General features: G+C 43.7%; 1 protein-coding gene across 2 annotated transcripts in view; it reads right to left on the reverse strand.

The window, feature by feature from the left end:
• Positions 1-16,459, reverse strand: part of ACOXL (acyl-CoA oxidase like) — a 549,975-nt gene that overhangs the window by 242,524 nt on the left and 290,992 nt on the right. For both annotated transcript variants that reach the window (XM_088477381.1, XM_088477382.1), the window contains exon 13: positions 1,337-1,426. In XM_088477381.1, coding sequence (XP_088333507.1) covers positions 1,337-1,426 — 90 coding nt within the window. The remainder of the gene's footprint in view (positions 1-1,336; positions 1,427-16,459) is intronic.

The raw sequence follows: 16,459 nt of genomic DNA on the forward strand, positions 1-16,459 counted from the left end.
TCCTACCAAATGTCCTCAACGACCACCCCTCTTCCAAAATAAATAAAGTTGACACTCTTATAGGACATCAGGACAGTCCAGTATCTTATACAAGACCCTGACCAGACTTGGATATTATTTGCTTGAAAAGCACATGACCCTGCGACTGACCCATTACAATTTAGCCTAATGAAGCAGATTCTCCTGGAAGGATAATTTTCTATATTTTGACGTGCTTATTCGGGCTTGTTATTTGTAGTTCTCTTTACATTACTATTGATTGTATACTGTTATATACGTATATTTGACTTATGTATCCCCTCCCCATCCTTTCTTCCCCTCCCAAAAATGTTCAATAAATATTATTGAAGTTAAAAAGAAAAAAAAAGCACATGAGCTTGGTGTCACCATTTCACTTTCAAGTAGGGATACATAAACGGGAGGTAGCTGAAATGCCGGCTGTCAGGATGCCAACGCTCAGAATGGCGGCACCAGAATCCCAATACCAGTCAGAAGCCTGGCACCGGCATCCCGACGGTAAGTAGTGGTGTTAGGGGGAGAGTTACAGGTTAGGGTTAGGCACTAGGGAGAAGGTTAGGTTTAGGGTGCGGAGAGGGAGAGTTAGGATATTTACCGACAGGTGTCGGTAACCTAACCCTGTTAGGATGCCGGCATCAGAATTCTGACTGCCGAGATCCCGAGCGCCGGCATCCCGTACCCAACCCACATAAACATTACTACACACACATATATTAATTGCAGATACTCAAAAATCAGCTACAGTATAGGTTGTGCGACTACATCCAGGGGCACCGAGAGGCGGGGGCAGCAGATATTAATTACCCGAGCCTGGGCTGCTGGAGGGGCCTGGTGGGGGGCCGGGGTCCGGCGCCGCCCCTCCCCTCTTAAATCACATGCTGCTGTGTGCTGGGCTGCAGTGGGAGACTGCTTGTGGCTTAGCAGCAGCCACAGCAGTCTCCTATGCCTGTGGGGGGGAGCGATCACGCTAATCGCACCCTCCCAAGGATTTGCGCCAGGCTGAGGGGCTCACAGAGGCCCCCTCCCCAGCGCCCCTGCAAAAATCTTAAAAAAAAAATACCAAAAACCCTAAGGGGCATGGTCACGTCTCCCGCGATTAGGCCACACCCCCTTCACCTGGACCTGGCCTGCTTCTCTATGCCCCTGACTACATTTAGTCTAAAATGTCATGATCAAACCTCATATTACCATTACCTAGAACTAAAACTTCTGCATTTTAGCTTCAATGAATAGATTAATTATTTTACCCAATCTTCTATTTTTTTTGCTGACATATAAGGGAGTTACACTGATTGTGATAATAACAGTAAACTTTTACCTGTAGCATAACAACATTGTCACCTTCAAATGTGACAAAGACATCGGAGTCGCATTTCAAGCCAGGAATTCGGTTTTCCATCATAAAACCCTGGAAAAAATAGAGGAGATGCACTTTTATTTAATCAAGAAAGCTGTTCCACAAGAAAACTATAAAGCTGCATACACACACAACGATTTAGTTAATGAACGATTTTAGTAAACGATTTTTTCCCTTGAAAAAATTAACTAAAATCGTTTACTAAAGTTGTTCATTTACTAAATGTAATGAATGATTTTTTAGAACTACAAACGATTTTTGCATATTAACTTACTGAAAATCGTTCAGTTGACAAGTCTGACTGAACTACAAATTACAAACTACAAACTACAAACGTGAACGCGCATGAACGATAATCGTTCATCGTTTGACTCAAAAAGTGAACGATTTTTTCAAACGATTATCGTTAAACAATATCGTTTAACGATAATCGTTCAAAAAATCGTTGTGTGTGTATGTATGCACCTTTACTATTGGGTTATGCCAGTTAGTGATCTAGGAAACCTTCCTCTCTCCAGTTGTTTTTTAACTAGTAATTGAGCTTACTGGGTGCATGCATGTACATAATACAAACAAAAGAACAATCATCTTAAATAGATCTATTTAAAAAACTTATCCACAAATATATAAATATGAAAGAAAGTTCTAGACAGCGATTATGGGGGAAACGCTTCTCTGTGTGCACACCATACTTCCTGTCTGTAAATACATTGTATAAATACTAACATATAAGAAATCACAACAATATTCATGATTGCAGAAAAAAATGTTTAGAAGACCAAGACATTTGAATTACTGAAATTAGATTAAACATTAAAATCCTTCCTAGATGAATGTGAACATGTAATGCTCAGAAAATCCCATAACCCATACATGCTCTGCACTCACCTAATAACTCTCCAAACTGTATTCAATTTAACTGTTGAAATGGATTAAAGCCTATTGTTTATAAGGGACTTAGGGGTCTGTTTACTAAGTAGTGTTAGGAGACAGAGTGAAAAGTGATAAGGTGCCAGCCAATCAGCTCCCAACTGTCATTCTTCAAACACAGCCTGTGACATGGCAGTTAGGAGCTGATTGGCTGGTACCTTATCACTTTTCACTCTGTCTCCTAAAATTGCTTAGTAAATAGACCCCTATGACACCCAAACAAAGATTCTGCCAATCAAATTAAGAGGCCAAGAAAGGAGGAGTTTCAGAACAGGAGCTTACCAAGAGCAATCCAGAGAAGCATATGTACAGGAAAATGTACTGTACACAGGCTTTATGTGGATTTAACAAGTGTTTTTGAATAATTTTTAATTTACTACGTTATCAGCGCCCTCTTGGTATTTGTATCAATATGTTTCAGGTCATAGTTTAATAAATTTCTGGTAAAAAATTGCTTGGATCAATATGTACAGGGAAAAGGTTGCTGTGTGGTTGTTCGGCGGCAGTCATAGGTCGTGTATAATCCAAATAATCTGCGCTATACGGCTGTGGAGAGGAAGGCACCTTTGCACATATCTCGCGGCACCACCCTAAAATGATTTGCTTTTGGGACATGGTACATTATTTAATTATCTCCCTCACGAGCATTTTACTCCTAAACTGCCTCTTATATTCCCTCCTACAATGGCCTATTCCAAATGGTGATAGAAATACTCAAGCACTTATTCAATACATCCTTAACGCGGCTAACTGTACCATCGTGGCTTACTGGAAGAAAGTAGGCCCTCCTACTCCTCTTCTGCTCTACACAACTCAATTTGGTACACTTACCATTTAGAACATATCACTAGCTGTTTGCATTAATGCCCACACAAATTCACTGGAATCTGGTCTCCCTGGATTGCTTATCATGAGGCTCTTACTTTATAATCTACAGTTCCTTGCTATACTCTCCCCTCCCTTCTCCTTCCCCCACCTTTCCAAATATTCTGATCTCTTCCATACCGCTACATATCAATATTTTTGCATGCCGATTTGAACATTGTGTGATCATTATCAGATACCATTTTCATATTGTTATGACATGGATGGTCGGCGTAGTCATGTCAGATGCTATCTCTATATCCTGCTATCTATCTCTCTTTTCACTGATTTCGCTAGTGCTGTCACGATCCACTTGTTACATATCCCAATAAGTATTGTAAGGGTGCAGATGGCTGGCTTCTAAGGGATGCCATTACATCACCTCAGTGACTTGTCACAAAGTCTGGCCAGCACTTTGAAACTGCACCAGGTACCTTAACCCTCCCACCAGAACGCTGGATTTCATATAACTTCAAAAACAAACATGATATAACTTCAAAAACAAACATGAAATAAAGAATTAAAAATAAATGGCACCAATGAAAATGAACACAGATCTGTGTTATCATGTTCAGGAAGGTTACTGAACCTAAGCAATAACACTAGTTGGACCATTTGCCCATACATTCACCACCTGAGCTGGGTGAGATCTTTTTTAATATATATATTGATCTTATTGTAGTTTTCATTACTTGTTTTAGCACTTCATAGAGGCCTTTCTTTATATCTATAGAAACCATGTTTGCATTTAACTCAAACATTAATTTGTGAATGTAAAGAAAAATCAGTTGTATAACTAGAATGTTAGGGTCTGGGGCAAATCCCTTTATTTTAAGTGTGGCGAAATGTGTCCACTATGTAATCATAAGGCTTGCAGACCCCCCACCCAAACAATTAGAATAAGCCTAAGCTGTCCATCAATATAAGGTGTATGATACATATTCACAGAAATGATTCAGCTGTCATCTGCACACTTTGGTGATACCCAGCAATGTACATATACCATCACCCAGTATTACACCATTTGTTGTCATTTTTGAAAAGCACTCCTGCACAAATGTAATACAATGTGGGAGATTTCATAAAGCTTGGAGAGAGATAAAATTGTGAGACATAAAGCACCAACCAATCAGCTCCTGTCATTTTTTAAACACAGCCTGTAGAGTGACAGTTAGAAGCTGATTGGTTGACACTTTGGGCGGATTCAGACCCGGACGCTAAGCCGCGATCACTCGCTATGGGTGATTGTCACCCGTCAGCATATGCATCGCAGAGCGCGTGAGCGAACCAGTCACTGCGATCGGGAATCGTGCGCTCGTAGCACAAAGACTGAGCGCTACTTTGAGTGACAGATAGCGCCGTTTGTGGGTGGTGACAGAGGAAGGTGCTTGTAAACGGGGGAGTGGTGCTGCGAACACAGGCGTGTCTGGGTATCTAAACAGCGTTTTATGGGTGCGCATTTTTAGCATGGAGGCGTCATTGTACACGTCACTTGGTTGTATTTCAGACTGCAGTGATCGCAGTGGGCTAGGGTCTACCTCAAGCGCTGCGTGCAGCTACGATGGCTCTCGATGGTTCTGATTAATCATACACTTCCTGTAGATGACATGTGTTAAGAAAGAAAAGTGGGCGTCTTTAGACCGGCGTGCGCTCGCTCTGCCGTCACTCTCTTAGACATAAAGGGCGTCCTTACACCAGACAGTGTGATCGCGTAATTTGCATACTCGGCCCCTTTTGGATGCGAGCGATCACAGCTTAGCGTCCGGGTCTGAATAGACCCCATTATCTCTGACAACTTTATCTCACTCCAAGCTTTATTAAATCTCCCCCAAAGTCTCCAAACAAGTTTTAACTTAAGCCTTTGTAAATATATGACAACATAATTTAAATGTGCTGTGCACTAGGGAAGATTATAGATTAGTAAATATTCATTACACAGCAGATGCAATTAATGCCTGTTTAAATACATGCAACAACTACAAGTTCATTTACACAAATAACTTGCAGTCTTGATTCTAATAAAAGATAAATCCAAAAAATCCAGCTCAACACAATTTCTGTCCTTTTCCCAACACAGATGTTTTGAAAGATTTTTTTTATTAGTTAAAATAAACCACAAAAACCCCAAATGAACACGACGTGCAGAAAGAGGTGAGGCGTAAGCAGCTGTCTGTGTTGTGATGTGGAGTGGAACATTTGAGGATAAGCAGTGTTATGGTGTCACGTGAGTATGGCAGGTTTTGGCAATTCAAACAAATAATACAGCAAATCTACAAACAGTGAAGGAGTTGGGGGAGAAATCCAAGTAAACTGCGTTGTGCCTGCTCCAGGAAAATTCATATTTAGGGGAAATTAACTTTTAAGGGGAGATGGATCAAGCCTTCTAAAGAGTAAAGAAGTGGACAAGTTGCCAGAGCAACCAATCAGCTACTACCTATAGTTTTCTAGAATGTATTTGATAAATGCTAACTCGAAGCTGATTGGTTGCTATGGACAACTTCACTTGTCCACTTATGCTCTTTTTAGAAGTGTAAGACTCTCTACCTCTTCCCCACTGACTTTGTATTCACTGATTTATCCCCACTATCCCCATAATAATTCTGTATAGCATTACTTACACTTCATGTCAAGGTGGTATATTTCCCAAAATGGATGTTAGGCATGGGGGTAGGGTAGGATTGGTATTTTTAGCAAACAAATATAAAGTCATAAAGTTTTCCTTTGAGTTAGTTGAATAAACAGTAATCTCTTCAAGGGGCAGATGTACTAAACCATACCTCCCAACATGACCCTCTCCAGGAGGGACACAATGCTCTGGTCCTGGACTTCCCTGGTAAGAGGTGGGGCTGCAGCGCAGTTCAAAATTCAAATAGGGGAGCCACACCAACTGTCATTTCACACGCTGCCAAACACCACTGGCTGGGAATCACTGGCAGTTGGTGTGACTCCCCTATTGAATTTTGGACTGTACTGCAGCCCCGCCCTCTGGAGCTGCCAGCAATCATAAATTACCAGGTAAGTCCAGGACCAGAGCATTGTGTCCCTCCTGGAGAGGGTCATGTTGGGAGATGTGCATAGTATGGGACTGAATGTATCACAGACACACACAGCGCACAGATAATACACATCCCTGCTGTGTGTAGTCAGGGGTGTATCTAGTGATCCAAGCGCCCCTGGCAATGTAATGGACTGGCGCCCCCCACCCCCCCTATGCAGTGCCCCCAATAGTAATCCCCCAGTTGTAATCCCCCCTATGCTGCATTACCCCCAGTAGTAGCCCCCCTATACAGTGCCCCCAGTAGTAGCCCCCCTATGCAGTGCCCCCAGTAGTAGTCCCCCCATACAGTGCCCCCCAGTAGTAGGCCCCCCCTATACAGTGCCCCCAATAGTAGTCTCCCCTATATAGTGCCCCCAGTAGTGGCCACCCCCCTAAATTGCCCCCAGTATTGGCTACCCCTATACAGTGCCCCCAGTAGTGGCCACCCACCCCCTAAATTGCCCCCAGTAGTGGCCACCCCTATACAGTGCTCCCAGTAGCGGCCACCCCCATAAATTGCCCCCAGTAGTGGCCACTCCTATACAGTGCCCCCCAGTAACGGGCACCCCACCATAAAGTGCCCCCAGTAGCTGCCACCCCCTATTTCAGTGCCCCCCCTGTAGTGCCAGGCTTACACACATAAACACACACACAAAGAACAAAAAATTAAACTTACCTGATCCCCGCTCCTGACGTGACCGCCACTGTCTGCTCTGAGTCACGGCCGCTCTTCTCCTGCATGGGAGAGACGTCATGACGTATGACGTCTCTCCCATCACATGCTGCGGGGGGAGCCGGCACACGGAGCTCATTAGTGAGCTCCAGCCGGCTCCCTCCACGGACGACGCAGCAGCAAATGAGAGTCTGTCGACTCTCATTGGCTGGCTGCTATTACAAACACACAGCCACCGCTGGCGGCTGTCTGTTTGTAAACTGTGCAGGGCAGACCGCTATCACTGCGGTCTGCCCTACACTTGTGGGGCCGGGGGACTTGTCCATCCCTTGGCTACTGGTGGCACTGCCGGACGGCGCCCCCCCTTTGGTCGGCGCCCCTGGCGAGTGCCATCCTGGCCAATGGGTAGATACGCCCCTGTGTGTAATGATTACATTCTGCTCATCCCAATTATGTGTTTTGATTTATTGACATGCAATCATCACATTGTATTTACTATTAACCCCCAATGCCCTGCCTGAGATACATGGCAATGCCCCCCTGCCAGGGCACCTAGTGATGTCACAGTGGCAGCTGATGATGCCACTATTGGAGCTGTGATGGGTATAATAAGGCAGCTGGATGCTTCCTGTGTCATATCTGATATTGCTGGACTAGTGACAGTACAGATATTTCTCTTCTCATTTCTGAGTGGATACAATGATATTACGATGAAGATGGCAGAAAAAAAACATCCTAAAGACCATCAAATGTCTGTAAGTATCTCTTATAGAGCCATGGACTCACTGTATTACTGATGGGTAATGATAATAGGTCACTGCTATATGATTTCATATAAGTTCAGGGTAGAGATAGATACATCAGTTATAAATAATCCATTTTCTCTGTATTTATACTATTTACTAAGGAGTATTAATTTGTGTTTTGCTTAGTAGCTTTCCAGACTTTCTAATTATTATGTAAGGTTCTGATTTCAAATTATGTAAAATAAAAGCAAAAATATTGTGAAATGCTGTTATACAAAGGGAAGTGCATCTATATCACTGTTTTGCTTTGCTTTATATTAGTGGTTTTTGTCACTATGGGGAAAATTCCATTAGGTCTGAAAACCCGTTATTGAACGTAAAAGTCAAATTTGAGTGTTAAAAAAAAAAAAAAATTGGCATATTGATTAGCCATCCAGTTATCGATCATTAATTCTGTATAGGTGTTAACACAAGCATTTTTTCGGGACCCCTTGAGCAGGTGAAAAGTTGGGGAAAACCCCTATTTTAAGGATAAAATGTCAGAACTTGGGGCCTGATTCAGACCCGGTCGCAAGCGCTCAGCGATCGCAACCGGGTCGATGGTGGCCCAGAGCGCATGCGCACGACGGAGCCGGCTCCGTCGTGCGCATGCGCGAGACCCGGATAGCGATGGGCAATTCCCATGTGAACGCCTACCGTTTGGGGCCGGCCCTACTGACATCATGAGTGATGTCAGTGGGAGAGATTTTGGCTGTTAGAGCCAAAATCTCTCTGGGGCTTGCAGCAATGAGACCCTACCACAAGGGTCTCGTCGCAAGCCCGATTGTCGCGATGGTCTTGATGGCCTTGGTTCAGTACAACTGCTCACTGTTTGGAAATGTACAACTGGCTCCACCGGTAATATAGTCCTTTATTTATTACACATAACCAAGTTAGACCAAGACAATTGTCTTTTCTTTCGGAACAGATTAGGCTGGGTTGGGAGATTACCTTGGCATTAATAATCCTGCATTGTTCTTATGTATGTTTCATTATTTCACAGGTCGCTCTGCGCATCCGTCCATTTAATAGGACAGAGGCTAAGAGCAGCGCCCGATGCATTATACAGCAGCTCGGGCCACAGGTAAGAATATGCTAATAACATTATTTTAGTTTAAACAACTGAATTAGTTTAACATTTAACACAGTTAATTATAAAATAGATTTTTTTACCAATACATGAATCTTACATTTATTTTGTTTAATTAATTTTTAATTTTGTATATATGTGTTTATAAATATGATAAAAAGAAACTGTTTTGCTTTGTGTATCAGAGGTTGAACGCTATCCACAGTCCCCATATACCCATAAGCAATTTAGAGCAATAACCAGAGCCAGGTGTTACCTCTCTGTGCACAAGAAATGGGGAAATCATGGACTGTGCAAATGTTGGGCGTGCTGCAAAACATCATTGCAGGGCTCCTAAGCTGCTCCTTAGGAATGGCCATCGACCGACCATTCATTATTCATAATCATCGATGGTTTATAGCCGATGATGAATGTTTTTCCCATCGAAGGGGGAGAACCAGATGGCCTCCCTCCATCGATGGAAGAACATAACCGAATAGTCATTATTATTATTTTTTTCAAGTGACGGGACACTGAGCATAGCTCCGCCCCCGACACCCACAAAGCCACGACTCCCAGTTCTGATTGGCCCACGGTCCAGTCAGTCATGGATAGGAATGACCATTGTTTGGTGAAGCCATCAATGGTTATCCATTGCATAGTTGATTACCATCGATGGCCACTTAATAATTTGCCATCGATGGTAACAATACCGATGGCCATCCCTACTGCTCCTCCCTCTTACTAACCAGTTGAATATGTTTGTCATATAGGGATGTGACCCCACAGACCAATAGGAAGTGGTGATCTCTTTTATTGTGGCTTCCTATTGGTCTGCGTGGTCATGCAGCACCTGCTTTTGCTATATCCTGTGAAGTTAGTGTGAGGAGAAGATGTGTCTATGTTTATACTGCAGAGAGGCTGGATAACATCTTCCATCTCACCCTATCTGCCCAATCCAGGACTATCGGTTCAGTAGGGATATTTGTCATGCACATATTTTATGGACAGTAACTTATAGCATTTCCCTTTAATAAAGATGGTATGCTGAGACTTGTAGTTACACAATGGAGGGCAACCCACTTGAGGCACAATCCAATAAGTTATTATATGTCTCACAGTTGGACAGACCCCTAGGCTTACGAGTTAGACGATTCTGTGTCTTAAGGGCCTAAGAACCAGTGACAAGAAGAGTTTATATAGATATCAGCAAACTGTTCCTGGAAACTGTGCTGAAATGCTGACAAATATGACTCTATACTCCCAGATCACATTCCCATGTGTGACTTTGCTTTTATCCATTACTATAAACCGGACTTAAGATCTTCTGCTCCAGCCGCAGAGGTGCCTGTAGAACCTGGTGGCATATAATGAATATGTGTCTTCTCTTTCCTTACAGACAGTACTACTGCAGGACCCTGAAGAGGATCCTAATGATGTCCTGCGTTGCTGCAGGACCAGGGAGAGGACGTTCACCTTTAATCAGGTGTTTGATCAAGCAGCTACCCAGGTTATTGTAATCCTGAACTATTTACAAAGAATAATAAAAGTTAATATAACACAGTACTCAGGGACATCTTATAAGAGGAGGGTTCCTGTGTGCAGTCTCTGAACGGGTCCCCTCCAAACCATTGTGTGCAAGGTGCAGTCTCTGGTACTGTGCCAGAGCCTGTTGTGCAGACATACTGTATATCTCTGGGAAACTGGGGCCACAATGCAGATTTTTTTTGAGGCAGCTGCATGGTAAGTACATATAATGGGTGTATGGAGTGTGGTGAGGGTCCCCCTGGATTAAGGTGCCCATGTGCACTACACACCCTACACCCATTATACATACGGCAGTGCTGCTCATGTTGCAATTTTGTAAGGGAGTAAATTAGCCCATGAGAACAATTTATCACGATATGTGACTGTAGCATCAGCCAGTAATGCTTGTACAGCTGTCATTTCTCTTTATTCAGTAAAGGGCATATTTTTACATTATTTTCATGATTGCTTATGTATCATCATAAATATGTCTCATTTCAGGAGCATGTCTATCAGTCCACAATGAAGAACCTAGTGGATGATATCATCTCGGGGTACAGTGCTGCTATATTTGCGTACGGCCCTACAGGTAATATTAATGTTATTAATACATAAGTCTAATTGTTTATATTGTGTGTGTAAAAGTAGTGAGCTGGTGAAATGAGTGGTGGTAAAACATGTGGACCATCTGTATTGTTAGTAATTGTGAGCTAGTAGTTTCCTTACGGGCTGTGTAATTATTCAGGTGGTTCCAGAAAGTGAGGCGTTAGGTACATGGCACAATCCGGGTCTGAGCACTGAATCCTCAGTATAGTGATGACAGATACAGGATAATAGATGAACATTTGAACTGAAAACATCCAATAAGGGCACAAGTCATAGTTCTTAAGGATAACTCTTCTATTTGGGGCATGGTAATAGCATGAGAATGGTGACAAGTGTGGTAGTGCTGGTAAAATTGTATTGGATCACATAACCGTGTCACAATGTTGTTTTGTGTTGAATAAAAAGCTCCCAAATGTGCATATATTAGATTTTTATATAGCATCTTAAATGATGTTTACATTTTAATTGTTACATTGTCAGCTTGTAATAGGCTGTGGGTACTGCTGCTTCTAACTCTCAGTGACCAGGGACTAGGGGCCTGATTCAGAGCCGAACGCTCTGACCAGAGCGCTCGCTCTGAATCAGGGCCCTCCTCCATGAAAATGGAGCGGCCTCCTGGACGCTCATATAGCTGTGGGTGACCATCCACAGCTATAGCGAGCGTCCATGATGATGGTCGCGATGGTCAAGACCATCGCGACCATCGGGCTTGCGACGGAGGCCCTGCGGTAGGGTCTCGCTGCCGCAAGCCCTGGAGTGATTTGGGCTCTATCAGAGCCAAAATCACTCCCACTGACATCACTAGTGATGTCAGTGGGGCCGGCTTGAGACGGTAGGCGTTCCCATGGGAACGTCTCTGTCTGGCAGGCACGTCCCCGGCACGCCCACCAAAGGGGGCGTGCTATCAACCAACATCGACAGCACGCCCCCTTTGGTGCGAGACCCGGAGTGATGGAAAGCCCGTCGCTCCCCGGGTCTCGCGCATACGCACGACAGAGCTTCCTCCGTCGTGCGCATGCGCAGTGGGGAACATCGACCCGCTTGCGAGCGTACTGCCGCTCGCGAGCGGGTCTGAGTGACCCCCAAGGTGCACCCATCACCAAATGTGGAGGCAGCGTTTATGGACAAAACAAATCTGCAATAGTGCACAGTCTACCCATTTACTAACAAGCAGTGACATCCCTGAGAGAGTGAACTGATGAGCAGCAACCTGATGAATATTGGCTTAGTCACATGATGTCTATCACTGTTCATTACTGACATGACACATTGTATAATTACATATCTGCCATTCTTTCTTGTAACGTCAGTGAGTGTATGCCTAATACCTATATATTTATCACAGGCACCGGGAAGACCTTTACAATGATGGGCAATGGTCATGAGCCCGGAGTGATATTTCATACTCTGAAAGATCTATATAAGACCATCGAGGTGCAGAGAGGGCAGAATAAATTCTCTGTTTCGTTGTCATATGCTGAGGTAAATATGTGAGGATTATGTGACATTATTAATCTTTATATGGATGCAGCATTTTATGGACTGATAGCAGAGACACATTTGGAGACATGAGTGAGGAGAGAGGGGGAGGAGAGGTAGATCTGAGTACCATCGGCATAGAGATTATATTGGAGGCCAAAAGAGCCAATGAGTTCACCTAAAGAAGATATATAGAGGGATAATAGGAGAGGTCCAAGAACAGAATCTTGGGGGACACCTACTGTTAGTGGAATTGGGGAGGGGGGAGTGGAGTCATGAGAGGAGACAAAGAAGGAGCAGTCAGAGAGGTAGGAGGACAGCCAGGAGAGGGCAGTGTCCAAAGGACTGAAGGATTTGCAGGAGGAGAGAGTGGTCCTCAGTGTCAAAAGCAGCAGAGAAGTCGAGGAGCATGAGCAGAGAGTAATGGTGCTTGGACTTGGCAGCAAGGAGGTCATTGCTGAGTTTCATCAGGGCAGTTTCAGTGGAGTGGAGAGTATGGAAGCCAGAAATGGGTCATTCAGGGAGTGGGAGGAAATAAAGCTGGTAATGCAGTTGTAAACAATACGCTAAAGGAGTTTGTGGGCAAAAGGAATTAGAGAGATGAGTCGGTAGTTGGAGAGAGTGCTAGGATCAGGGGTAGGTTGTTTAATATTGGGGGACAAGGGCATGCCTGAATGCAGAGGGGACAGTGCCTGATGAGAGGGAGATATTGAAGAGTGGGCAATATGGGAACAGGCAGAAGGAGAGAGAATTTAAAATAATTTTATTTTATCTGCAATCACTGTATCTGTTAACACTATATGGGACATGTCACTTAAGCATTTAAGCATTTATTAATTGTGTAGAAATAGGGTAATGCTACTTTACAATTTACTAATAACACTATCAATCCAGATCTCTACACCATCTCTGTGTTATTGTGCACTATACACACTTATTACACCTGACATACACCTGCAGCAAATGCTGTATTTCAGCTGGATGCATCTTCAGATGATTCTAGCCCCCAAAAATGCATGAAATAAGCTTTTTATGTGTCCTCCTTACGTACATTCTATGCACATACTGTATGTGCCCAAATGTAAGTGATTCCCGTACATGTGTAATCGGGCATTACTAGCAATCACCAGGCCACATAACAAAATTTAAGGGGGTAACTAAGACCCCCTGCTCTGCTTTTTTGAGAATGTATGGGGACTGATGCAGTACTGAAAGCTAAGCTGGACCCCTGCCATGTATGTACTGACCCAGAAAACCTTTTCTTTATGATATGCAGCATCTGGAGAACCACAAGTGACACATGCCCTTTCCAGAGAGTAAATGTGGATTACGCACTTGTCGTGTTTGTATTGCAGAGAGTGATTATTCCTTCATTACATTTTCAGGTCTACAATGAAACCGTTCGGGATCTGCTAAGACCGTCCTCTGGATGTTTGAACCTTAGAGAGGATCCCTACGGCAACACCAAGATAGAAGGGATTGCAGAGTTCTTCCCCTGCAGTCCTGAGGAGGTGACTATCATTAGTCTGTGCTGCCCTTATGCAGCATCCATGCTCCACCACTAGTTATCCCTGTCTATATTATTATTATCATCTTTTATTTATAAGCACCACTAGCAGTAGCGTCACAAGGTTGGTGCGGGGGGAGCAGGCCGCACCCGGGCGTCACCCACCGAGGGATGACACCAAAGTGCAGATTCTACCTCAGTGACAGGAGCCAAGTACTGCACTGTAGCATTGAGTGCAGCACTTGGCTCCTGACACTGTGAGGGAGCAAGCACTACCTGAACTTCCAGCACCCCCCACCACTCCATTGATAACCACGAACCGGGGAGGTTTGGGCAGCGAGGCCAAGCTCACTTCCCAGAAACCACACCACCTACCCAATGCCACACCCCCTTTGCGTCGGCGCGTGGCTGGGCCGTGCCCATGGCATTCCTCCCCACACCGGGTGTCACCGCGGGGAGGGATGCCACTGACCACAAGGGATTCCTCAACACTGAACAAGGGGGATACAATAAGTTACTGTATATAAGTACAGACTAATACAATCAGGGTTGCTGTCTGCAAAAAAACCATTAATATGTGAATTAATAAGTAGAGCCCATGAGAATGTGATCGCAGGTGTAGTGACCCTCCTGTAGCTATAACCCATGGGTAAGTGTAACTTTATGCGTTGTTTTGTGTAACCACAAGAGCGTTGGTGCATCTATATTATTTTCTTTTTCAGGCCATCGCATTACTGACTAAAGGGAATAAGCGCCGCTCTAAGGCAGCCACAGCTGCCAATAAGAACTCATCCCGCTCCCATGCTGTTGTACAAGTCACCGTAAAGCAGACGAGCAGTGATGGAGTGTGCACGGGTCGGCTGTACATGGTAGACCTGGCGGGATCAGAGCGCGCATGCCAGGTATCACTTGTATTTTACATATCATTATCATTTCTTTGTATTTCCCCTGCAATGCCAAAGAGGTAAATATCGTTAGTTTGCTATCCTTCTGCAGTGTTCATGCCATATGCAGCTTGTGTACTCACTGCATGCCATGAGGTTAGCAATTCCTGAGTAAGGTCAGAGCTTGTGCAAGTGTGCACAAGGCCGCGATTGTACTCGATGTTACCGATGGTTTCGCAGTCTTGCTAAGTATTATGGATGTGTGTAAGGTAAGGTGGGCGTCCTTATGTTGTGCTGCGATGGCATAGTGATCGCAGAGGATTAGCATATCTTTGCAGTCAGACTGCATGCGTAATCGCAACCAATCGGATTCTCACTATTATCTTCTAGAAGGTGCTAGTTAAATGTTAAGTATAATCTGATTGATTGCTACGGGCAACATCTCCACTTCTAAAAACTCTCACTTTAGTAAATTTTCCCCTTACAGTCTAACACACATATACACATACACACACTCACATACACACTAGCACACTCATATACACACATATACACACATACACACACACGCAGTCGCAAACAGAATATAGGCATGCTGCATATCATTTTAATCTGGCAGAAGCTGCTTGTGCCTCTTATTCACATCACTGTGCAAATAATTAAATGCATTTGAAGGTAAAAAGTTGCACAAAAAGATGCTTGGCACTACCCAGTCACGCCATGGCATGGCGAGACTATAAGGGCTGTTTAACGCGCAAGGAGGCTAGAGCTATGAGGCACATCTGTAGCAGGTTACTGCACTATGCTAAATGCTTTGGTTTTGCACCAGTGAGCACAGATAGTCCACGCAGAGCTTGTCTGGGTGGACGCGGCACCGGTGGCCCATAGCTAGTTACGGCTCTGCTTGCACAACTTGAGGTGTATGGCGAGACCAAAGCTGCTCTTGCAGTGTGTAACGTAAATGACATCCATTATCTGTATAATTATCAGAGAGCTGAGTAGTCCTAGGGTAGTCATTGTTCTGTTTTATGAGGTGGCATGTAATGTAAGCTCTTTTCTTTGATTAAATCTCTTATGAACATTGTAGTTTGTTTTATATCTTTTTGTAGTATAAATAGCTCTTTTTAGGGGGCTGTAACAGAGCCTTTCATGTGTATAGCACTTTCTTCTTGTGTTTGTAGTACTTCCTAAGTGTGACCTTTCTCCTCTTAGAGCTGTGATTCCCAATCTGTTACCGGCCACCTCCCTCTTAGTTACATACATTTATTTCTGTGACCCCCACCCACTGAGACCTTACTCGTAACAAATTATATAACATTTTGATTAAAGTTATTTTTTAATTAATAACATAACCTAGTATCAATTTAATGATACTAATAATTGAATTACATTTTGTTTTCTTTAGTAGCTTAGGCTAAATTACAAGCAGTAAGAAAAGCATTTCTACCAATATCACTAACTAATATAAAGGTGAATGGGAGTCACTGTCTTACTGTAGGACACAAATGGAGTAAATTGTGTAATTAGTTTAATCATAGTTTATGTGTTTGTACCACATTCACACCTGAAGTCAGATGTGTCTACATTATCTTTTCTATTTCTATATCAGACTAAGAACACTGGCCAAACCATGAAAGAAAGTGGCTACATAAACCGCTCCCTTCTGGCCCTAAGGAACTGCATTACGGCGCTACGCAAGAGACCAGGCATCCATATCAATTAT

This window comes from Taudactylus pleione, unplaced genomic scaffold (assembly GCF_031769625.1).
Source record: "Taudactylus pleione unplaced genomic scaffold, aTauple2 ptg000201l, whole genome shotgun sequence".
Taxonomy (NCBI): Eukaryota; Metazoa; Chordata; class Amphibia; order Anura; family Myobatrachidae; genus Taudactylus; species Taudactylus pleione.